Source organism: Balaenoptera musculus, chromosome 2, assembly GCF_009873245.2.
Source record: "Balaenoptera musculus isolate JJ_BM4_2016_0621 chromosome 2, mBalMus1.pri.v3, whole genome shotgun sequence".
Classification (NCBI taxonomy): domain Eukaryota; kingdom Metazoa; phylum Chordata; class Mammalia; order Artiodactyla; family Balaenopteridae; genus Balaenoptera; species Balaenoptera musculus.
Window position 1 is genome coordinate 58,719,050 of NC_045786.1, and position 25,683 is coordinate 58,744,732.

The 25,683-nt window shown below is 39.4% G+C and overlaps 1 protein-coding gene across 1 annotated transcript; it reads right to left on the reverse strand.

The window, feature by feature from the left end:
• Positions 1–1,815: 1,815 nt before the first annotated feature.
• Positions 1,816–25,409, reverse strand: TSPAN3 (tetraspanin 3). The gene is made up of 7 exons (XM_036844296.1): positions 25,113–25,409; positions 12,108–12,299; positions 11,784–11,858; positions 10,173–10,274; positions 8,630–8,782; positions 8,278–8,361; positions 1,816–2,725 (listed from the first exon to the last, which is right to left on the reverse strand). Exons 1-7 carry the CDS (start codon positions 25,173–25,175, stop codon positions 2,633–2,635), a joined length of 762 nt encoding a protein of 253 aa, XP_036700191.1. The 5' UTR covers positions 25,176–25,409; the 3' UTR covers positions 1,816–2,632.
• Positions 25,410–25,683: the final 274 nt, after the last annotated feature.

Genomic DNA, 25,683 nt, shown 5'->3' on the forward strand with positions numbered 1-25,683 from the left:
TGCTCTAGAGAATAAGCCCTGGGAATTAGGGTCTCAGGGTAACACAAACTCCTAGTCTCAGCACCATGTGGTATGGCAGAGACCCTGAAGACCCTGAAGCAGGTAGAAGGTGAATTTGTATGGCCCTGGTCAACATGAAGAGATTACCCATCCAGAGGTTCCCAAAGGAAAAAGGCATTTCCATGACTATGACAGGTATTAAGCACAATTTAAAGCTGGCAGGGATTAGAATGGTTTAAATGCCCCAGACCTACCATCTCCCCTTGTCTTTTTGGCTTCACTGTTAGCACGGTCGATTTGGGTCCAGCTGACAGAGCACAGGAGAGGATGCTCTCTCTCATCAGGCAAGCCAGGGAATGAGCGAAGGACAGCGGTGTGGAATTAGTCTTCTTGGGCCAGTTCAAGGAGTGGGTTACCAATTGGCATATTTTCCCAAAGCATTTTCCTACTGTGGAGGCTCAGCTAGGTAGGTCAACGCAGAAAGAGCTGAGGGCAACCAACACCACAGTCCAGCTATCGCTCACCTCAGCTCCAACCTGTGACAGGGTAGCCATAGAATGGTACATATGGAAAACTGGAAGCAAGGCCGGGGAGAGACAGGACTGGGGAATGGGGAAGGTGGTGGTCAAAGGCCACAAAGACAAGCGAAACATTCTTGCCCAACGTGCAATGGGTAGGAACAAGAGATGCGATGGGTCAAGAGAACATAGCAAATCTACAGTTCTCTAAAATCAGGCATGTTTTGGTTAACTTCCACTTTGTGAACAGAAGTTAGTTTTTACTCCTCTCCTTTCTCACATCATCTCCATTTTCAGGCAGGACAGACTTGCACAATATTTAGGCATCTTAAAATTGATGGATCCAAAACTGAACATGAACTCATGTCCCTAGATGTGGTCCTTACTGGCTCCATATCTCTGCAACAATTCTGTTTCCCCAGTTGACTGAGCCAGAAACCTGGGACTCATCCTAGACTCCTTCCTTCCTCTCCCTTCTCTCTGCCCCATGGCCAATCAATGATCAAATTCTGCCATTCTCCGTGACTCCTAATTCCTCCTGAGTCCACCCCCCACACCACCTCCACCAACAGGGCCCCACTCCAAAGAGCCCTCGAGCTCTCTCCTAAACTACTACATTCACCTCACTGAGGCCTCGCATGGCCCCTTTAGCCCATCCCCACAGCTACAGGGATGCCTATGACAGGTCCGCCTGCACCACTACCATGTTCACACATGGCTGCTTCTACCTTCAAGTAAAATCTGACTTCCACAGGATGTCATGTAAGACCCTCGAGGACCTGGGCTTTGCCAATTTAACTTCTTTTCCCAGCGTTGTATTTTAAGCCCCAGGCACAATGTAGCTCCCTGCACACTCCATCCTATTTCACATTCCTGTGTACCCTCTCCCACAAAGCCTATTCAGCCTCTGGGCTTGGGCCTCTCCTCCAGGAAGTTGCCTCTGACCTCTCCAGGCACCTCTTTTGGGCTCCCATTCTTTTACCACTACAATCACTGCACTGTATGGAAATTATCTGCTTCTGTATGTGTCTCTGATACTAGCATTCCACATTCCTTGAAGAGGACAGCACCATCACTGTATCCCCAATGCCATGCACATAGTAGGTGCTCCATATTTGTAGGATATACTGGACTGAAAAGCATCTGTAGTTTTTTGAATATCAAGGCCTTTAGAATTTAGCAACAGATATAATAAAAACACATGCAAAGCATAATGAACTGCAGATAGCACCAACATTTAAAACATTATACTGCTGCTCTGGAATTGAAGTATCTCCAAATAATTAAAAACTACATGTTGAGGGGGTGATACAGAGTTTATTGAATTAGATTTTTCTATTTACAACTGAGATCACATCTACATACTATTTTGCTAGTCTACATGGGTACATTATTTCTAACGAGTTTAGACTTACGATGAATGGGCTCAATCATACAAAAAAACACACGCACACACTCACACTAATTGTTTTAAAACAGTAGTGCATACATTACACTCCTCCTATAAAGCCAGCTTTGATTAAAAACCGCTAGTTTCAAAGATCAGTCTGATTTTGAAGATGAACCAAGATACACGCTGTATGATTCTAAAATCTATTTTAGCCATTTTGTACAGTTGCTATCTTACTGAACTATAGTATATATTTTTTAAAAGGACACTGATGAGGGGCACCATCTGGTATTAACTTTAACCAGACAGCTGACTGTCTCCCCATCCCCCCAAAAACCTTTGGCCAAGAGTTCTCCATTGTGAAGACTGAAAGGACCCGGTGATACTTCAGCAGCAGTCCCATTACTGCTTGGAGGTAACAGAAGCAGGCTCATGTCCGCCTTTAATTCTACCACACTACGCAACTCGCAAATGGTTCTGAGATTAGAACATTTACCACCGTACTGAAACACTTACGGACATGGAGAGTCAGCTAGAACAGGGGAAAAGAAACTCACAGGTGGGTAGGTAAGAAGGTGGACACGTGAAGAGCCAAACTGCTCTGTCCAACACCTGTGTACGTGTGCTTTAACTAAATGAACTCAGGAGGCCAATAGCAGTGGACCTGCTCAATTCACCTTCCAAATCAGAACAAGACTAAAAACGCTCAGGTTTGAGTTTTCTACTATGCATAGGTTCCACCGGTGATGAGCAGCTCGTAAGCAGGATCTCTACTCCTTCTGCACAATACGATGCAGGCACACAGCATGCCCAGCAGCTGTGGGAAGAAAACAACAACGGAAAAAAAAAGAGGCTGAAAACCCTCTTACAGCAAGTGCGTATTTCTTTGTTGGCAATGGAACTGTCTCTAAGTTCAAAGATCTCAAATCATCAAAAAAGCACTAACAGTAACGGAATCAATTTCAAATGAATACATTATCTTTTTAGGAACTAAGTACCAAGTTTTAGCTTCCCTGCTTCACACCTAAGAACAATTTGTGAAGCCAGCAGAGAATCAAGTCTCTCCTAGTGCCATTCCCACCTCAATCTAGAGCAGTGCTGTACGAAAGAACTTTCTGCAATGATGCAAACAGTCTATACTGAGCTGTCAAATATGGCAGCCACTAGCCACGTGTGGCTACTGAGCACTTGAAATGTAACTAGCGCAACTAAGGAGTTGCAGTTTTTATTTTATTAAAATTAATTTAAATTTAGACATATGTGGCTAGTGGCTACAATACTGAACAGCAAAGGTCTAGGGAGCGGAATGATCAAGGCTATGTATGGTGAGCAAATTTAATGGTGGTGTTTTTAAGCATCTGGATTTGGGGGAGATAAACTTTATAACAAACCACAAAATGAAAAGCCAATACATGAGTAGCCCAAAAGCCCTATGGGGGAAAACCAATCCTGATACCAAAAAGTATAGTTTGAAGGTTTTTGTTCCACAATTATTCACTATTTTTGAAATCTAGGTTTGGCTCTGTGGTATTATATACATATTACTTTTTAAAGGTCACTCTTCCTTCATCATTTTATTTTAATAAGGCCTAATCCTTCTGTGGTAGCAAACTGGAATAGTAATGCCATGTTATTTTGGATAAGCGAGAGGATTAAGCTGGATTAAAGAGAAACGATTCTAGAATCTTTGACCTGGCTTCTTACAAAATATAAACAGGTACTAAAGAGCTAAATAAATTAATTTGCTGCTCTAACTTTTCATAGACAGTGAAAGGTCTCAGTTATTTGATTTTTAAAAGGCAGGGCCCTCTATGGGGTCAATCTAATTTCAACAAAGTGTACCCGATCCATAAACAAGACTCGCAAAGTCTGAAGTAGAAGATTACTAATGAGACACATGTACAGAGAAAAAGGATGTCCTCAAACTGAATTCTCCATGATGAAGTCACACTCTCCAATTTCTGCCCTTATTTATTAGCCTCTATTCTACCCATTCAGGATATATACTTGCTTCTTGAATTCATCAGTTTCATTATATCAATATTTGCTGAGTGCTTACTAGTGCAAAGCATCTTAAAGACATTTTAAAAGTGGATATTGTTGAAAGTTTACTAAATATCTTAAGCCAATTCTAGACATGTTTAGTATCTAATTCCTAAAGAAATATATTTCCGTTCACTGTACAGCAAAACATTCTTAGAACAGCTATAAGATCAAACACAATTATGTTCCCAGGCAGTGTTAAATTGAGCAATAAAAATGCTAGCTCTGAAGTCACCGATTAGCTTGGGGAAAAGATCTCTTCCCATCCCCACCTCCTCACATTTCTTTCAGTTGGTTAACTTCTACCTAAGGAGTCAGCATTCTCAAAATGGGGTCTGAAATAAGTATCCTTTTTTTCCTGACTTTAATTTCAATTAAATCAACTTGCACTGATTTAAAAACAATTAAATAAACTTGACAAAACCCTACTTATGCTCGGAAATGAGTCTGTTTAAGAACATTAAATACTACAATTTAAAAAAAAAAAACACTAAGCACTACACAATAACGTCTTACAGTGCAAACCTCATCACTAAGTATTACAGGTCCATTTCCAAAGCTTTGTTATACTAAAATCTCATCAATTATTGAAATTTTCCAAAAACAGATTTTAAAATATCACACAATTTAGCTCCAGTGTGATTTCTTGCAACGAAACTTTCCCCTGTAGTAGTCACATCATGAGAACTAATCTACACTTAGTCCAAATATAACACCCAGCAACTGCAAAACATGATTAGTAAATACATAGGCAAGTGGTGATTTAAAAAACTGCCAAGGACTAAAATGCTCTATGATACACTAGGCAGGTGGCATTATGGGGAAGTAGGTATTTTATACAAGGTAATTAGAACTGCACACTGAAAACACTCTTTTCTGAGAAAAATTTAGAAATACCTATCAAAAAGTCATCCATATTCTCTGACCCCTCAATTTCATGACTACAAATTTTTTGCTACAGACTTTGCCCATATATACAGAGGATATTCACTACTTGCATTTCTGTAATAGCGACACTTCCATAAGTGCCCATTAATGCAGATTAGATAAATTATGAAGTATGTCCAAAAAATGGAATACTATATTGCCACAGTAGCATATTAATTTGTTTTTAAGAAGGTACAAAAGGTTACATATCACATATTATATGTAACCTTTTGTACCTTTTATGATACTTTTGAAATGATAAAATTTTAGATATGGAGGACAGATTAGTGGTTACCAGGGTATGGGGGAGGGGGCATAGGACAGAGGTGGGTGCAATTATAAAAGAGTATCAGGCGGACACTTGTAGTGTTGCAACTGTTCAGTATTTTGACTATGATGATGGATACAAGAACCAAACAGGTCATAAAATTGTACAGAATTGAATACACACATAGAAATGAGAAATCTAAAAAAAATCAGTGGATTGTATCAAGGCCAATATCCTGGTTGTGATATATAATAGTTTTGCAAAATGTTAACCACTGAAGGAAACTGAGCAAGGCATACAGAATTCTGTCTGCATTGTTTCTCAAAACTGGAGGTTGCATACAATTATCTTAAGAAAGAAAGGTAGAAAATTGCATCCTATAAGCTTCTATTGCATAAAAAATATTTATGTGCTTGTCTAACCACAAACTACTTCTGGAAGGATATACAGGAAACTGGGAACAGTGGTTGCCTCTGCAAGGGGGGATTCGAGAACTGGGGTCAAGACTTGAGAGGGAGGCTTACCTCTTACTAAATTTGTATCTTTGAAGAAAATTTTATCAAATGGGTTTCTCAATTAAGAAATTTTCAAAAAGTTAACAATTAAGATTAATTTCCCCAAAATTAAAAAAAAAATCTTAGCCACTCAAGAATTAGCTTCCCATGCTTTGGTTTTAAGTTTTTAAGGAAGAATTACTTGAAATACTTTTTTAAAAAGGTGGTCAGAAACAAGCCACTCAATTTTAACTATCTGGGGGCCCAATCTGAAGTGCTACTCATTTATGTATTTTAACTCATTTTAATGAATTAAAATAGAAGTCAGAAGAGGCAGGAAGGAAACAGCAGTCTCAACCTCCTTCACACTTGGCATACAGACCAGAAAAATGCAACAAGGCCTTGGGAACCAGTTCTCTGTGAAATTTTGCTTTCGATCATTCCATCTTCAGGACATGCCAACGTTGTGAGACTCCAAAGACTGACAATTCCCATTTTCCCCATACTGCCTTTACAGAGAGCCTTACCCACAGCTGACACTTAAGAGCTTGCCAAATCAAAACCTAGATTTTATTATTATGACAAGAATGTTGAAATATAAAATTTATAGCTGATCATTTGTTCATTTAAGAGGCTGGCTACTCTCAAAGAAGTGAAATTTCTTGCTCATTAAGAAACTAATAGTATAATGGGTGTAGCAAAATTTTAAAAATCTCATTCTCTTATATTTTTCAGGTTTTTCTTTCTTGGTAATTTTGGTCCTACCCAAACCTAGACCACTTAACAAGACTAGAACAAGGGTGGGCAAATGTTTCGTAAAGGGCAATACAGTAAATATCTTAGGCTTTGTGAACCAAGAGACAAAATTGGTCTCTGCTGCAACTATTCAACTCTGTCACCATAACACAAAAGCAGTCATGGACAATACATAAAATGTGTGGGGCTCACACAAAAAGAGGTGGTGGGCTAGACTGGCCCACAGATGACCAACACTCAAACAAGAGGTTTTTACTGGTAAATTAAGTTTATGAGAAAATTTCTTCTTAAATTCACCTTTATGCCTTAGAACATCAATGAAATGTAGCTTAATAGTTCACAAATCACACTCAAAATCAAAGGAGACAACGCTTAAATAGTTTTGATACTCAAAACACTACCAAAAATCAATCTTTCCCATTATTTAAAATTGAATTTCCTGTGATAGCTCTTAGAGCTTCCCCACTTTAGAACCTGAAGAAAGGTGCTAATCATTTTTCAATGCTATTACATTGTGTATTCTAACCAGCTTAAGTGTCAATTTGCTGTCAGATTTCATAATAGAATTTAGGAATTTAATCTTCTGAGAATCTTAATTCTTCAATTTGTAATTGGAGGCAGAGTACACATGGAGACGGGGTTCAACCTTTAGTGATGGTCGTAAGTCATGCTATCCTTGCTCTCCCTCATTTTCATGGCCTTTAAAACCAGGGACTGGATAAAATTGCTCCTGTTACTGTAAGAGACTAGGGTAGTGCCACTAGTCTTGATTTATGTATATGAACATATAAAACCCTATTAAACTAGCAATTATGTTGGTTTATCTAACAATTAAGTGATATCAAAACTTTCTTAAAGTAGATTCTCTAGACCTGAAGCATGTTTCAAGAACATACTAAAAGAACACTAAAGAACACTCTGAGAACTAGATCTGATGCAAAGGATTTTCAATCATTTTCAAATAGTTGTAATATTCCTCTAACAGAATCCCTAAGATATAATGTATATACCCGAGAAACTAGGAACGTAGATTATACTGGGCAGAAAAATAGCCATCTTTCTTACTTGTTTTTTATGTGGGTATGAGGGACAAAGGATGTGTATGGGGTTTTTTTTTGATAAAGTGACAGGTAATTAAAACAATTACCAGCTACTTTGTACAAGCTATTATTAAGGGGGAAAAAGACTGTTTTCACTGGTAGGAGCTGGGACAAGTCCCCTCAGCTACCAGAAAGACATGGTACATTTCCAAATATGCCAAGTGGTGTAACAGACTTCTTGATGACAGTCCTTCTTAAAAAACGAAGTCCACAAATACAAGGGAGGTTAGAACCTCAGTTTTTAATTAAAGGTCTTTCCTGTAAAGTGATAAAATTGCTCCTGTTACTGTAAGAGACTAGTGTAGTGCCACTAGTCTTGATTTATGTATATGAACATATAAAACCCTTGACGACAGAAAAGCAAGAAATGGAAGGAGAAATTTTAAAAAAGATTAAAATAAAACTTTCCATTTCCAAGCTAAAATACAGCAGTTTGATTTTTTTTTTAATTCTGTGAAGTTCTACTGAAGCACCTCCCAAGAATACATTATGACAACAGTTTGTATTTTGAACAGGTCACTCACTAATCAAGTCAAGAAAATAAGATAAGGAGTCCCCTCGCACATGGTTCCCCCCATCCATATCTCTGGTTTCTGGGACCATTCTGGGTCTATGTCTAGAGACAGGAAATGGAAGATGCTGGAAACTGGTGCCTGGTACCTCAATCACTTCCAAGTTATCTATATACACAAAGATTAACTGCACTTAGTGATTAAAACCATTCAGGGTTGACATCAGAGAATCAGTACACTCTGAAAACTCCTTGGCTAGCTGTGCTTACCTGAATAGCTGCAAATGCCAGTGCTGCCCAGATAACATGCATCATGATTTCTTGTAGCTTCTTCACAACTAGAGCCTCACACCCCTAAAACACCCAAAGTCATCCTCATTAGTCTTTTTAAAAAGTGAAAGCTGCAAGGTCACATATTACTACTCACTGGCAGAAATGGAAATGACAGAAACTAAAAGAGGGAAAAAAGATAATGCATTTGAAAATAATTTATATTAAAATTAAAAACGGCATTAAAGACAAGTAAAAGAAGGTAGAAAAGAAGTTCCAGGTAGAGATAATTCACCAAGAAAAAAAAAGCTACCAGGCTAGATTCAAGTGTTGGCCAAGAAACTGAACTTACCTCGGCATAGAGGTCAGAGGGGTGGGCCAGACTGCCATTACAGCTGCTGGCGGTCTCTCTGCAACAGCTAAGAGGGACACTCTGGTTTTTGGTTTCTTTGAACCAGTCTGTATTTTCCCAGTCTGAATAGTTGTGAATTCCACAGCAATGCAGCTAACAGAGAAGAGAACAGAGATATTACTCGTCACAGAACACACACCCCTGTGCTGAACTTTAGAGTTCCATGCACTGAAGAGCTTTAAGCTACTTTTAGACCAGTGATGTCCAACAGAACTTTCTGCAATGAGAGAAATGTTCTGCGTCTGTATGCTCGGTATGGTAGCACCTAGCCACATGGGGCTATTGAGCAATTAAAATGTGGCTAGTGTGACTAAGGAGCTGAATTTTTAATTTCAATTTAAATAGCCACATGTAATTAGTGGCTCTAGAACCTCCATTTGAGAAATCATATTGCCCACAAGGGGTAGTTTATAGCTAAGAAAAATCTTTACACTTTGCCTGTTAAATATCTGATCCTGAGTTAAATATTATTTCCAATGACAAAGTACTTAAAATATTTTGTCTGAAATGTCTGGGATTTACTTTAAGTTAATCTAGCAAATGATATGTGGGAGTAATAGATGAAACAAGATTGACAAAAAGCTGACAACTTAGAGGTGGGTTTATGGATACAAAGATCTACTGTATGATTCTCTCTACCTTCAGGTATGTTTCAAATTGTCTACAATAATTTTTTTTTAATGGTTTTGTCTGTTATCCTTTCTGGTCTTGCTTTCTCAAGGTATATGAAGACTTCTCACCTCCTCTAAAGTCCATCTGGATGCTGAACTTTCGTGTGACACGTACCTCTCTTCCATTATCACCTCTTTAGCTAATTATTTTTAAGGGAAAATCAGATGCTTCTTATTTGGCTGTGACTAGGTAATGGTGGAAAAAAAAACTTTTCAAGGATGAAGGTAAGATTATCGGACTTGGACTTCCCTGGTGGTGCAGTGGTTAAGAATCCACCTGCCAATGCAGAGGACACGGGTTCGAGCCCTGGTCCAGGAAGATCCCACATGCCGTGGAGCAACTAAGCCTGTGCGCCACAACTACTGAGCCTGCGCTCTAAAGCCTGCGAGCCACAATTACTGAGCCTGTGAGCCACAACTACTGAGCCCACGTGCCACGACTACTGAAGCCTGCGTGCCTAGAGCCCGTGTTCCGCAATAAGAGAAGCCACCGCAATGAGAAGCCCGTGCTCCTCAAGAAAGAGTAGCCCCCACTTGCTGCAGCTAGAGAAAGCCCACACGGCAGCAACAAAGTCCCAAGGCAGCCAAAAAATAAATAAATAAATTTATATTAAAAAAAAATAGCATTGATCATTTAGCTTAACAACTCATGTGTAGCTGCATTTGAAAAAAAAAAAAGATTATTGGACTCATCATGAAGCTAACCACGGCTGTAAATGTATACTACTAATTTACATAGTAATAGAGTTAAGTTTAATGTTTACTCAACAGTGATTGGTCCTCAAAAACAAATTAGCCTCAGAAGAACTCACCTGTCTCTGTACATAATCAATAGCCCGGCTAGCAGCATCAGGGTTGGTTCCATTGTAGGTCTTATATACTTTCTGAATGCTGCGATCAACCTCATTTTCCACCTGAATCAAAACAAAGAATTCAGTCCCTCAAAAATACTGGTAAAAGTAACATTAGTCAAGGCTCCAGCTAAAATGCCCTAATGGCACGTGTGCAAAGTGGCAAGATATTTCTGTGAATTTCTTGTAAGAAAAAAGTTTTCTCCCTTCCTGCCTCCATGTAGATTCAGGTAAAACTTCAGACATATTATATCACACAGATTAAAAGCAATCACAGAGAAGACTGTGTGCAAGATGGCAGGCTACCAATTTATTCAAGAGGGAGAAAGCATTTGAGCCTTGAGATAGGTGTCCTAACTTATAAATAGACCACCTTCTCTTTCAAATAAGTTTTCAGTGGGTTCTCAGAAGACCTACTCATTTTCCTTTCCTAAAGGAGGTAAAAATTAAACAACTTAAAAAGCCCCCACAAGATACTTTTGGGACAAATACCAATATTATTTCCATTTTACTTACTTAACGTTTAATTAGACTTGACCAAATATGTAAAAGTAATCAGCAGGTTAAAAAAAAAAATCAGTCCTTAGAAGTGGCACCTTATGAAAAGCTGCAGTTCAATGTATGTGAATGAGAAGACAGGAAATAAACTCTTCATAATGTATTGCCAAGTGGCAACTAAAGTGTCATTTAATAAAGTTTGCCTGTACCAGATTCTCCTTACCCTTCTAAGATGATAGACCTATTTGGTAATTTTATCAGTGATGTGATAGGATTATAAAATTGATAACCAGATCATAGGTAGGGGCATAATCCACTGCATTCTTTTTTTGGCATAGTTGTCTGGTACTTTATGTAGCAATGGTTGAATATTAAATTGGCATATCATGCCTTTGACTCAAAATCATAAGTTACAATGAGAATAACCCTACTATGCCTTTATAACAGCTCTATAGTTATCCCCAAATTAATTTAAAGCAGCCTGTTTAGCCTTAAATGGTACTGTAGATGGAAAGCAAAAGGAAAGGGGAAAGAAAAGAAGAAATGACCAGAAAAGAGGAAAGAGGGGCAAGAAGGGAGTGGCTGGCAATAGTTGCCTTAGTGTTTGAGTTGGTAGGACCCCTTTTTCCTCAGGAACAAGTTGCAGGATTACAACTCCCAATCACCTTTTTCTATGTCCAGGACCAACGCATTTTTTCAAAAGAAGCAATGGAAAATGAAATCCTCAGTTTAGTTCTTCTAAAACAGAAATCTGGGAATCTATATAGGGAATCTATAGGCTGAGGAAATTTGAACAAAGTTCTCAGCTGACCAACTATTTATTTGCAGATCATCCTATGGTCATTTAAAGAAAACTACCTACAAACTAGGACAGTAGTAGAATTAACACTTTGCTATATTAAATGAGCCTAGAAGTCCTGACATATAATTTCTAATTATCTTTACATTTTCAAAGCAGTGGCTAAACTGAAGTCAGGCAAAAGAAAATGTTAACTCTGAAAATGAGTTTGTTCTATTTCACTTGAAACACTTAAGCCACCTTTTAAAACATATACATTCCAGTAGACAACATACCTTTGCTCTGTAAACATATCCCAAAACCACTACAACAACTTCTGTGACAAAAACCAAGAGTAGGATGATGACAAACTGTAAGGAAAATGTAAGGAAACATTGTCAAAAATTAAATACAAATGAAAAAAGAACTCTAAATACTCTCTTGATAAAAAGCAATTATCTGAGATAACTGCTAGAAGTTTAAGACAAGTGCTAATTCTGTTCCAATTATAAAGAGAGTCAAAGAGAAAATGGAGTTTCATGCTCAATTCAAGCAAGTAACACAAATGAATATTCCCACATACTATGACGACACACGCGATCAGTGAAGAGCTAACTTACCGTGGCAAGTCCACAGCGGCTTTCCCGGATTGTGGCACAGCAGCCAATTAGCCCAATAATGAAGAGCAGGGCTCCTACAGCTATGATCACCACAGCAGGGATGAGAGTGTACACATCTTCAAAGAAGTGGTCATAGTCGTCGTAAGTGATGAAGACATAGGCTCCCACATAGCATAAAATGCCAGCTGCTCCCTGTAGAAAACAAGGTCAGAGCGCTGGTAAAACTCTCCAACCCCTGCTGGTAAAAATCCCCACTATTTCTTAGCATGTTATAACTCAATGAGATTTTCCACCACTTTTAAATCTCTTTGTAGACTTTTTTTCTGTGAAGCTGAAAATTATTCATTAGTAAGAGCATTTCCTTACTAAAGTTGTAAAGTCTTCCAAGCTCCATCTACTTTTCGATAACTGCTGGTTCATCTAGGACCAAGAAACCACAAATCCAGTAAGTAAGACTGATGACAAGAATGAAAACACACACACATCCCAAAGGGCTTCTGTAGCTCAATTACATGTCCAATAAGGGTCGGTGTGGAGGTGGGGACTGCCCCCAACAAATGGGGAAATCGGGTACACGTGGCAGAGGCAGGATTTGAACCCAGGCGATCTGACTCCAGAATCTGCATTTATAATCTCCATCTATCGACTTGGGGAAAGAAAATACAATAGCAACTAATAAGCACGATACCCATTTCTAAAACATTTGCTGTCCTAGTTGAGACTATGAAATTTACCATTTTCATAGCTAGAGGTCTACTTTACTAAAGAACTGTACAAACCCTTTAGGTCTATTTATTCTTTAGAATCGTGTTTCTCAAACTACATGAATAGGAATCACCGGAAGATCTTATTAAACTGCAGACTGATTCAGTAGGTCTGGGGGTGGGGCCTGAGATTCTGCGTTTCCAACAAGCTCCCAGGTGATGCTGATGCTGCTGATTCTTGAACTACACTTTGAGTAACGAGGTTTTAGAGCACCTAAAGGGAAAGTGAATGCAGAAAGTCATGGAACAGCTGCTACTCCAGACACAATGCTCCAGTTACAGAGTTTTACATACATTTTCCTCTTATCATTGTCAATTTCGCTGTCATTGTGTACCAGCACAATACTTACAGCCCAATGCTGCTTGCTTTTATGTGAATGAGCAAATACAGTGTGAGGTTAAGCGTTAAAACATTTGGTCTAATGAATTATCATTTATAGAGCACTTTGAGACATTCACATGAAAAGAATTATTTCACCATTCTTCAAAATTTTAACACATAAATCATTAATCTTCAAACTAGAAAAGAGCCTCCACAATGATACTGGAAATATCGTTAACTCCTCTCAACCTGGAAACTCAGTTTATTTCTTAAGTCTGTGGGACCCTGTAAGCTTGGGCGTCATCAGTATATTTTCATATACCAGGCCAATAGAATCATTCAGATCTGGAAGAAAAACATGCCATTTATGGAAAGTTGAGAAAGTAAGTTGATTTTTTAAAAAAATAATAAAGAACTTTTAAAAAGAGAAGACACGACTAGAATAATGGAGGCAATTCAAAAAACCATATTCTTTTTTTCTAAAGCTTTTTTAAAAATTTTATTTATTTTATTTTATTTTATTTATTTTTGGCTGCGTTGGGTCTTTGTTGCTGCGTGCGGGCTTCCTCTAGTTGAGGAGAGCAGGGGCTACTCTTCGTTGCAGTGCGCAGGCTTCTCATTGCGGTGGCTTCTCTTGTTGCGGAGCACGGGCTCTAGGTGCGTGGGCTTCAGTAGTTGCGGCTCGTGGGCTCAGTAGTTGTGGCTTGCGGGCTCTAGAGCGCAGGCTCAGTAGTTGTGGCGTACGGGCTTAGCTGCTCCACGGTACGTGGGATCTTCCCGGACCAGGGTTCGAATCCGTGTCCCCTGCATTGGCAGGTGGATTCTTAACCACTGCGCCACCAGGAAAGTCTAAAAAACCATATTCTTTTAAGACCCTCCTCTGGCTTTCAAGAGGCCCCACTGCTGGCTTTCTTCCTATTTCTCTCACTGCTTGCTGTCTCATTCTCTTCATGGACTCTTCTTTACCAGACAAATGTTAGGGATCTCCAGGGTTCTACCTTCGGCCCTATTTAAATAGTTCTCATTTTGTAGGCTCTCCTTGGGCTATACTAGCCATGGCTTCACCAGCCACTGCAGCTCTCTACCTAAGCCATCATCTCAGAACTACACATCCCAAGTGGAAGCCCCACAGACACCTTGCCCTCAGCTTACCTCAAACCCTCACTGCCTTCCTGCCCACTCCATTAAACCTTCCCTCATATTCCGTATTTCAGAGCAAATGGCACCAGACAGTTATCTTTTTCTAGTGAAATGCCTGAGAGTTACTCTATTTTCTTTCTTTGTCCTACCTCTGCATCCCATCAATCACCAAACTCCTTCAGATTTACTTTGAAAACACTACCTGAATACCGTAGCTTCTCTTCAACCCTCTGCAGTGCTTCTGTCTTAATGTGGGCCTTACCGCTGTTCACCCTAAACCTTACTTGCTGACCCTCCCTGTCCCTTCATAATATGTTCTTTGTATGATCAGTTATTTTTGTTAAAAATATAAAACAGATCAAGGCATTAGCATGTTTAAAATCAAGATGAGGCAAATAGAGTTTAAAAAAAGCCAATTCCCCAAATTTCCATACTGTATGATTCTACTTATATAACATTCTTGATATGACAGAATTATAGAAATGGAAGATAGATTAGTGGTGGCCAACAGTTAAGGACAGGGTAGGGGCAAGAGGGAAATGGATTAGGTTATAAAAGGGCAAACTGAGGGATCCTTGTGGGATGGAAATGTCCTGTATTTTGACTATAAATTTCAGTATCCTGGTTATTGTATTGTACTATAGTTTTGCAAGATGTTATTATTGCGGGAACTGGATAATGTGTAATGGCATCTTTATATTATTTTTTACAACTGCATGTAAATCGATAATTATAATAAAAATGTATTTAATAAAAAAAAAAAAAAAAAGATGAGGCAAATAAGGCCCCTGATAAACTAAGCTGTTCCTCCCTGCTTTTCAGGCTCAGACTCCATTACCTCTCATGTACCCTGAACAACAGAAAGCTGTTATTTCCAAATGTACCACATATCCTCTTACTTCTTTACCTCTGCTGTTCTCTTTGGAATGCCCTCTCTTCATCTGCCTGGGAACTCCTTGTCACCCATTAAAATGCAGTTTAAATATCCCCTCTTCCTTTTGGAAGCCATTCTCCACCATTTCAGGTTGGATTAGGTGCACTTGGTCACATGCCACCCCCTGCTAAGCTCTAACAGAGCATTTGTTACAACTGTTGCAATTATAACTATATATGTCTCAGCATGCCTTTAGGGCACAAACTTTGCCTGTCAGTCTTTCAGCCCTGTACCACCATCCAGCACCTAGAACAGTGCCTGGCACATAGAAGGTATTTGTCAAAATTCATTGAGTACACTTCATTTCATCCAGTCGCTTGAAATTGCCCTCCTATCTCAATCATAAAGCTTTGGTTTGAATTTGCTTTGTTTCTCTTCAGTCCAATGCTTATAGTTTTTAGTCCACCATTCAAACAAGATTTGGAAACTTAATCCAGCTTACTGAATTCCTGATGGCCATGACATCTGGAATACATTAGTTTATAAATGCTTCACCTACAGCAACTGTACCTGTTCAAAGACCCTCAGTTCACTGACATACTTACTTTGGTGACATATTATTATGGGATGATGGAAGGCATAGGAGAAGGGAGAGAGGAGAAACAGCTTAATAGTCTGGGTGCATTAACTACAGAAGTACATGGAATACTTAACACTCTTACCAAACATTACTTTTTCTTGACTACATATGTGTGATATACAAACACACTCGTGTATACACACACACATTTTGTTACAGTAAATACTTTTAGTCCCCAAACAGAATTAGAAGAATTCTAAATATGAAGCAAAAAATTCTGTCCAGTTTGTCTTCACTAGTCATCTCTCTATCCTTTGGATTCTTAGCTTTTCTTACTCTAATAGGCAATCTTCATTTCTTAAATGGCTTGAATTAAAATGAATTCCATCTTTGAGCTGCTAGTAAATGAAATTTAAGACCACATAAATTTGAAGAAAAAACAGGATAAAACTGGAAGATATATGTACTCAACAATTAATCTGAAGCATGGGAAAGTGAAGAACCATCTGCATTTTAAACATGAAATGATGAGTTTTCAACCTAAAGAGATCCCTATAAGGCTTACACTTGGTGCTGCCTGGGGTGGGCCAAGTGAAATGCTTCCAGTGCGGCCATCCTCCACCCATACAGATAACGAATGCAATGGAAGGCTAGGAGGAAATGCCATTTGTAAAGCCGCCTGTTCTTTTCTAATAGACTTGAAAGCAGTTTCTTTTCCCAGGCTGCAAACTAGTCAACATCCAAATCACACAGCAGAGTTGAAAACATAACGCTTCTGTTTTGACAACATACATTGGGAAGCAACTTAGCAGTTGCACACACCAAAGCAGAAACTGCACCGATTGCGGATATGAAACTAAATAAATCAAATTACTGATAGAGACTGTCTCCTAAATTGAAGGTAACTTCAAAAATTTCTTCTTTTAACGACATGTATATATAGTGCTTAATATAAGTTGTATAATAAACAATTTATGAAATGACATCAATTACTTTGAAAATATAGAGAAGGTGTCCCAACAACAGCTGAAAACCTAAAAACAGCAATAAACAACTGCTTTAATGACAGCCAACCATCAGTATGAAAAACATAGGTAGAGCTTATATGGTAAACGGAAGAAGGTTATAAGTAATTCCTAACTAGGGACTTGGTAGTCATGCAGATTTTTGATATAGGAGTTGTGGCTATTAGAAAGCCTAAAAGGTAAGCAGGGTTAAATCCTTCTGAAGGGTAATGCTGGGATTGAGATCTATCAAAGGATCTGGGCTTTGCCAACAAACCAGCTGCAGCGGGGGGAAGAGGAGGTGCAGGAGAAGAGGGAATGAAATGTAGAACTTGGAAGCAGCTGAACTGCATTAGTCACCGCTGAGAAAATCTGAGTCTATAAGGAGGATTTGTGCCAGGACAGTATACTAAAAATATTCATCCTTTTTACAAATAAGTGAAGGGAAATTTAAGGGAAAGGCTGAGAGCTGAAACTATAGAAAAAAGAATTTTTTGAAAACCATTCTTCTTTACCTTTTAATAAACTCATGTTCTAAATTAAGTCACAAAACTTTAAAACTTTAGGAAAGCCAGTGCTTTTGCGCAACACCAAGCTGTTCCTCCAGAAATAAAGCTACCTGTCAGAAAACTTTAGAAGTATGAGTTCCAGAAGTATGACACTTCACTTTATCCTTTTACCCTTCCACTACATATTCAATACATACAAATGTGAAGCCCCTTTAAAATAAGAAATTTCAATGTTATGTAAGATTGATTTTTCTACAGTGTAGAAACCAGTGTTTTGGTTTTAGAAACTAATTGTTTTGTTTTTGTACTTTTGAAATCCTCTGTGAAAGATGATGAAATGCTAAAATCCACAAAACTCCTAAATTCTTTACTTTTCTAAGGAAGAAGGAATATGAAATGAAAGGGAGCACATCAACCACAGTGAAACTTGCCACTGGAATCGGGGAACATTAAAAACAAAACAGCCTTGTTACAAGCCAGGAGACAAAACAGCTCTGTTGTGAAAAGTGCATCTATATGGAAATTTAGAAATGTGAAGGTGCATCCCACATCCCACAGAGCATATGGGTGAAGATAAAGCAAAGAAGAGCAGGAGTGATTTTCTTGCAGTGGTATACAGTAGTCATGGATTCATTTGTAGAAGGGAAAGAATCAGGACAGTGTAAAGAAGAGGGGACCATCTGAAGTCATTCAGCTAAAAAGCAGAGTGGCTCACAAATTCTTGTTGCCTGCAAGAACTACTCCTTCAGTGTGATTTTTGCCTCCAACAATCAATTGGTAAAGCAGAAGCGACTGGAATGTTGGGAGAAAGAGTAGAAAGACCTGGCAAAAACCACCATGTATTCTAGACTTCGTAAGAATGCAGATTTCAAAAAGCAGAGAGGGGAAAAACAGCATCAGAAATCCATCTTATGTACCTATCTTTTAACATTTAATTCAGAGTCTCCTGTACGGTCATATTAGTTTTCCATGTACCTCGCTTCTCTCCTACAAAGAACCCATTGGTAATTCTATGCAGTGCATTTCTGAAAGCTTTTCCAAACTCCATCCTCCTCGTGCCATTACAAGTGTCTTAAAATCACCTCAAATCTTTCAGCATTCTACTTACTGTAATATTCTCTAGTCCAACGTATTTGTTTCAATTCTGACTTACTCTGATAAAATACTTCATATCATTAAATATAATTACTCTTACCAAGTCCAATGCCTGCATATTTCATTTACTCTTATCACTCAAGAAAAAAAAACTATCCCAAAGATTTCAAATCCTCTTTCAGAAATTAAAGCTACTCTAACCAAAAATTTCTGAAGCTATTAAAATATATCATTTTCAACCTAACAAATTGGTCAATAATAAAGGCAAGCAGTATTCAAAGATATGTAAGGGTACAGAGAGAAGAGCTCACAGAAGTATAGATTAATATAGAATAATCTTTCTGGAGAGCTATCTGGCAACACATTATTGGCCTCAGCATTTATACTTTTGTACCTACTAACTGCACTTCTAGGAGTCTATTCTTAAGAAAATAAGTCAGATGGAAACAAAGATTTGTTATAGAGGTATATTTGCATTATAGCCCTTAAATATGTTAAAGCATAATTTAGTAATATGTTTGTGGTGTGTTAGGGGAAAAACACACTTACATGCAGACATTAAAAAAAAGGAAAAAAACCCACCAAAATATTAATACTGGTTGTCTCTGGGTGGTGGAATTATGGTAACGTTAGTTTAAAATACTTTTTAGTGTCTTCTTTAAAAAGCAAATATATTATTTGCATAATCATAAAAGTAAATATTTAAAATTATATCTGAAATTGAGACTTTGTTGTTCTTTCACAGAAGAATTCTTAGATCTGTCCTTAACCACCAACATAAAATAGGTATCTCTTCAATCCCAAATATTTTAGGCACTTCTGCAAATCTTCCCTGTTTATCACTTTTCTTGGGTCTGCCTAGCTTTGACTCATCTTTAGATGTGTTCTGACTATCTAACACAATTCTGATCCTTTCAGTAAACATCTTTTTCTTCCCCCCATAAATGTCACCTATCAAGGAGACAAGTAAAAAACAAACAAGCAAAAAAACCCTACTTGGACGGGTAAAATTTTGACAGTAAGCCACTTCCGCCATCATTATCAGTATCACCATCATTATTGCCATTATTCTTAAAGAAGAAGTATTTTAATCCTTTAAACCAATATTACTCCGATGATATTCCAAAGGTCATGTTTCTCAATTTTGTCCTATTTTCACTGTTTCTGTACTTGGTTTTTTATAATCTTTGTTCATCTAGCTTAACAAAGTTGTTCTATTTAATCCAATTTATATACAGGAATTGAAAGACCCCAAACGTTCAGGTTGCAATGAAATTGGAGATCCGCAACTGCCACAGCCACATTATTGTCACAGCATGGAAATTAGATATTTTCAGATTGCAGGGCTCCAGGGGTCATCTGAGAAGCACATAATTTAAACATGCATTTTTCTTTGAGACCCTCTGTCCTCATACCCTACTCTAACTGTAAAGAGTCAGTTATTACTACTGGAGCCTGAGGTCCTTAAGCTTTATAATAGTAGAGTTTGTCCTTGCTTGGGTTATGTGTTTAATCAGTAGCAGCAACAATGTAAAATACAGTATGTCAGCATTTACTATAGATTCCCTTTTAGTAAATCAAGAACAAATACATCAATGAAAATAATTGTTCTCATCTACTGACTCTACCAAACTATTAAGGAGGGGGAAGGAGGAAAGAGATGATATTTTTAAAGGAAGACTTGAGACTCTCCACGAGTATAAGGGGAAGGAGGAGGGGGAGGGGGAAGGGGGAGCAGCTAGAAATTAAATTCAATAGAATATTAAATGATTTTGCCTGTCTGACCCCTCTTCCTATAAGCTGTCAGAAAGCAGGAACTGTAGCTTTTTGCATTTCTCAGAAACATGTAAAGCACAGATATTCAACAAGTATTTACTGAGTGATGATTCTTAGAATATACTTGTTTGATGCAAGTATAAATTTTATGGAATAAATTTTCTGCAAAAATCCTAACCTAAGTTGGATCTTATGGAATAAAATTCATTAAAATATTTCAAAGCATGATAAATATCCTGAAGAGCTAATAAACAACCTTTTCCTTAAACTGCCAACTAAAGAGAGCTTTCCTGACTAAGTTCCCAATGCTATGCGCTCTTCCAGTTAATGATTACTCAGAGCCACAAGGCACTTGGTATGGTGGACAGCTGACTGAGAATGTAGTAAGACTGGAAACATTCATTTTCTTAACTGTCAAAGTTAAGAAATAGGTCTCCTAATATTTACCATAACTTGCTTTTCTTCTAGTGAATTGAAAAATAACTAAGAAAAAAGAAATCTGTTAGCTGAAGGTGTGTTCCAATGACATATTCTTTGTCAGAGCAGTCATTCATGATGATAGGAATACAGGAGGTGGACAAACAAATTCCAGGATGTTAGATGAAGGTTCCGGTTTTAAAGTATCATATTCTCAACTCAAACGTGCAAGATGTGCTAGAAAACACAAAATATGTATATGGAGATTTGTGAAGAAGTCTTCCTTGAAATATTTCATTATAAATTTTTATCTTTTAAACAAAAGCGTGAAAGTATAGTTAAGCTTTCTTTTGGTAATTTGAACACACCAAGTATATTCTTGCCTTAGGGACTGTAGGCTGTTCCTTGTCTTAAATGTCCCCCATCTCCTCCAAATCACCCCAAAATCTGTTCCTTCACATATTCCAGATTAAATTTCACCTCCTTGGAGAAGACTTCTTTGCCAACCTAAAGCAGCCACCCAATCACTCTATCACATCACCCTGTTTTAAGTCTCTGCATAACACATCACTATCTGATACTTTCCTTGCTTATTTTTAATTGCCTTGCTCCACCAAAAAAAAAACGTTCTGTAAGAACAGAGATATTCATTTTTCCACCATTCTATCAGTAATATAAGCACAAAGTAGGTGTTTAAACATTTGTGTTGTATTTGTTTAACAAAGCAATTTTCCTTAATTATATGTATTCACAGAGGGAAGGGTAATATGAAACTTTTTTTAAGATAAGGTAAATTTTAATGCTTATATAAGGCTTTTAAATATGATTTGTATGTAAAGGGTATTTCATATGAGTGAATGATGATTAGTGAAGGTGCCAAAGTTGTTTCCAAAAGCATTTAAAAGGTGTTTGACCTTGTGGTATTTCCCACTCCACAGCTGTGTTAGCATTACTATGGCCTTTCATACTGATGAAAAACAACACCCTAAGCAGATGTGCCAGACTATAAATTCTGCAAGCATGGACAAAGCTTTCTCCTGTAGTCCCTATAATGCTTAAGACACATATGAGCAAAATAAATACTAGCCAACTGGTTTTTCTCGCAGGGTAGGAAAAGTAAAGGTAATTTGTATAACATGGGTCTTCATTAAGTACTCAATTAACTTGCCAGAATAAAAACCTGAAATTATAAAGTACTGATTTAAACTTGTTTTAGATGAGGCCTCCTGGGTCAGATCAAATGACCCACTGAAATTAAGACTCTTGTCTGACCTTGGCACAAAAGTGCAGTTTAGAGAAGAGGTTAATGACTGTTCCAATAGCCTTCAAAATTTAGTCATGTAACTCAAACACTCCTGTCTTCCAAAACTTATCATGGGTCTAGAACTAATACGCTTACATTTAAAGCTATGCCACTCCATAAAAAACAAAGAGATCCAAGTTGTACCTCCCTTCCCTAGTCCAAAATTACCTTTTCATGCTATAGGCCCTAATATTTTGGAATTTGGTGAGGCACTCTCAATTTCCACTAAGACAACCTTCAGGATTTTAGAAATCACTGTTTCCCCTTTGTCTGTGCCTTTCCATAGTAACTTCCTTAGACTGCACTGTCCAAAATAATCTACACCAAGTCAACACTAACAACTTTGGCTGTCAGATCATTTAATGCCGATCCTAAGTATTTCAAGTACGTATCTATTTCCACATCACAGCTCTTTGAACAAGCTGCCAACAGAACCAGGATATCATGATATAGAGAGGTGCAGTTTAAAGATGTTGACAAAGCAATTAAACTTTAACACTTATCAACAATCAGTCATTACCATCCGATAGTGAAGAGCCAGTGCAACAGAGCGTGGGCAACTTTGCTGAAGTTGCCCAAGGGAACCTAGATAAACTTTAGAGATGCTCTGTGTAGGGAATGCTTATTCTTCCACTTACAGATTAAGGCATTAAAAGGAGGAAGGGGCCACTATATAAGAATATACTTATTAGAACTGAAGAATGCATTACAAATTCCCAGGAAGAACAGGTTAACATCTGTTTTATGTACTTCCTCATAATGACCTAATTTTTTAAACTGACAAGTTAAATAGCGTAGCTTAAATGCGGGGGCAGGTTTTAAACAAGGTTAAAATCAGTGTTTTAGAGCAAGTGAGTCTAACACAGCCTAAAGAGTTCCTTCCCCTTTCCAAATCTTTTGAAATTCCCCTTTGCCCTAACACCACAGGCTCTAGAGCACAGGACAACGTGGGTGTGAAGGCTGGCTCTGCCCCACCTTGCGTGTGCCCCTTTAAGTAAACTTTAATGTCCTCATCTGTAAAAGAAGCACAATATTCCCTGCCAGATTGAGTTGTTATGAGGATACTCCATGTAAAGTGCTTAGCACAGTGCCTGGGTTTAAAAAGCACTCAAATATTAGCTATGATTACCAACATCATCAGATTCCAATAGTTGGTCTTAAACTAATACTTTGGTGCGAGACATATCTAATATTGCTTCCTCCTTAGTTATGTTGCACTAATCCTGCTGTATGCCACAATTTTTTTCCCTGCATGTCTGCTTAACTTCCTCATCACAGCTCACAAACGTTTTATTATCCTACTAACCTAGATAAAGAGTGTTTTTACCACACAGTTTAACTTCAGTCTTGGCAAGAAGCCACTATGAAAAGCACAACTGAAGTTCATCATAACCTTCTTCACTAAGTGCCAATAGTACCTATACTTAACATAGTTTCCAAAGATTAATGAACCTTTGAATTAACTGCTATTTTAAATGAAAATTTAATTATTTAAAGAAAATGGCTCCTGCATTTCCAATATTTTGTTTCATTAGCAATTCCAGTCTCTGAGCTTGAATAGCCTAGAACTCACCTGACAGTACACAGACTCTTCTCCAAAATCAAAGTGTTATGCCCATAAAAATCACAAGGAACTGTAAAGGCTACAAAGCTAAGTCTATACCTAAGAATCTTCTTATCTAATAGTGTTTCTCTTCTGGAGAGCCCTGGAAACTCTTTTAGCTTTTAAAAAGGCTGTAAGTCAAACTAAAGTATAAGAAACACTGCTCTAATTGGAAAAGAAGAAATCATGGAAACATCAATGACACGTGGGTGATTCTGAACAGTACTATCGGCCCTACCAGTCAGGATTATTTCCATCACACCGTAAATATCCTGAAAGACTCTATGGCAATACATGTGTGTAGTAAGTGCCTTATTATATGTAAGTATCCTTTTATGCTACAGCAGTCAGGATATGAAAAGTTTCCTCCTCTGTTGGGGGAGGGGGGAATGGGTTGTAAGAAGAAAAGCATTCCTCCTAATTTAGGTATGTTTGTGGGAAAGAGTTGAATGGGGACATACAAAAGTATGGGAAGTGGGAATGTTCAAGAAGTGTCCTGGGGACTGGGGACAGGGAAGTGTGTCCAGGACAGCAAGTGTTTAAGAACATGGTCAATGGTGAGGAAGGAAAGGTGACTGAGCACTTCAATTGCAATACCAAGAGGAGGCTGAACCTTAATCTACTGCTGAAGCTTTTGGGGTGTGGGAGGGTGTTTATTTTTTAAATGAAATAAAGTGATGTGAGGGAAGAAATGCTTAATAAGATTTATCCGGGTGCAAGGTCCAGATGAACTAGAGGGTGGAGAGACTGACAGGAATAACACAGGTTATTACAAAAGTCCTTGGCGAGATAAGGACCTGAAGTAAGATGAAAGGGCTATAAACACCCCTTTCTTTGAGGGCGTGTCCAAAATATTCATAAGCCACCCTTCATTGGAAGTGAACTAACTCATCGCTTTCAAGATCTTGTGACATCCGAGTCATATTTAACCAAGGTTTATAATCTCAGGCTACCCATCCCCAGGACCAAACAAACAGACTGATTTTCTTGGTTACAGGATTATTTGGCTTCTCAAGTTGAAACCGTTCCGTTTTCTGGGCTGGTAACCAGTCAACCAGTTCTCCATACACAACAAGCTCTAAGGCAAAATCCCTCACCCCTGAGTCGGTAGCGTCCCCGCACTCCTGCACCATTTGCTCGCACGCCTCGGGGCTGCCACTGGAGCTGCCAGGGCTCCAGGCCCCGACAAAGAAAGCGGAGCCCGACCCTTTGGGGAATATCCTATTTCGAGCCTGGTGTCCTGAAAGAATCTGCAATGAGAGCTCTCCGTCCAGCAGGCTGTTTTGGGGAGGGGGGAGGCCGGGGGGGCCTCTCAGCGCCGGCCCCTGGCACAGAGCTCGTCGGCGGGGGCATCGGGCCCGAGCGCGGAGGCCGCAAGAAGCCCCCGAGGGCTTCCTCTCACCGCCATCTACGCCCGGAGCCTTCGTCCCGGCCAGGGAGGGACCTAACGAAGCGGCCCCCGCGCCTCCGCCACAGGGCCCCCTCGCTCCCTCACTTCCTCAGCGCCAGCCCCGGCCCAGCCTGGGTCCCCCCTGGGCCCCATAGGCGCTTCAGCCGAGGCCTCCTTCGGGCCGCACGGCCGGCCCCCCGCCCTCTCCCGCCCGCCGGCCACGCTCACCCAGAAGATGAGGTTGAGAAACACCAGCACGGTCTTGGAGGAGGTGATGCCGCACTGGCCCATGGTGCCGGCGGCCGGCTGGGGCCCTGCTCGGCGAGCGGAACGCGCTCACCGAGCGAGGCGTCAATGGCGACGGCGCCTCCCCTCTGGGAACTGCACGGCCTGCGAAGCGTTCACCGCAGCCCCCGGCGCCGTCTCCCACCCCTAGCCCAGCAAGCACCTCGCTCCTCCGCGCAGCCGCCGCAGTCTCCGCCCGGCCACGGCGCCGCTCCCCGGCAACCGAGTCCCGCCCCCGGACCGGCAGCTTCAGCCAATCACTCCCGTGGTGGCTACAGTGAGGCCGCGCCTCTTAAAGGAGGCTCAGCGTCCTCCTTGGCCTCTGGCCGCCCTTGGATGCAGATGGCTCCTTAGGGAAGTTTCAGAGGACCAAACCCAGTCCCCTCCTATTGAGCTGCGTTTACTATGCCAGGCTTATAGGTGATTCAGAGTCCGAAGAACGCTGTCTTTCTACCTAGCCCGTTGTCCCCTAAGGAGGTCGGAGACACTAATATCTTCCATTCCACATGGCGAT

Excerpts from the sequence above, each read along its gene's own strand:
- TSPAN3 (XM_036844296.1), bottom strand. The coding sequence starts at position 25,175 with ATGGGCCAGTGCGGCATCACCTCCTCCAAGACCGTGCTGGTGTTTCTC. Across the intron at positions 12,300-25,112 it reads TTCTCAACCTCATCTTCTGG|GGAGCAGCTGGCATTTTATG; the intron begins GTGAGCGTGGCC and ends TGTTTTCTACAG. Across the intron at positions 2,726-8,277 it reads TGGCATTTGCAGCTATTCAG|CTGCTGGGCATGCTGTGTGC; the intron begins GTAAGCACAGCT and ends TTCTTCCCACAG.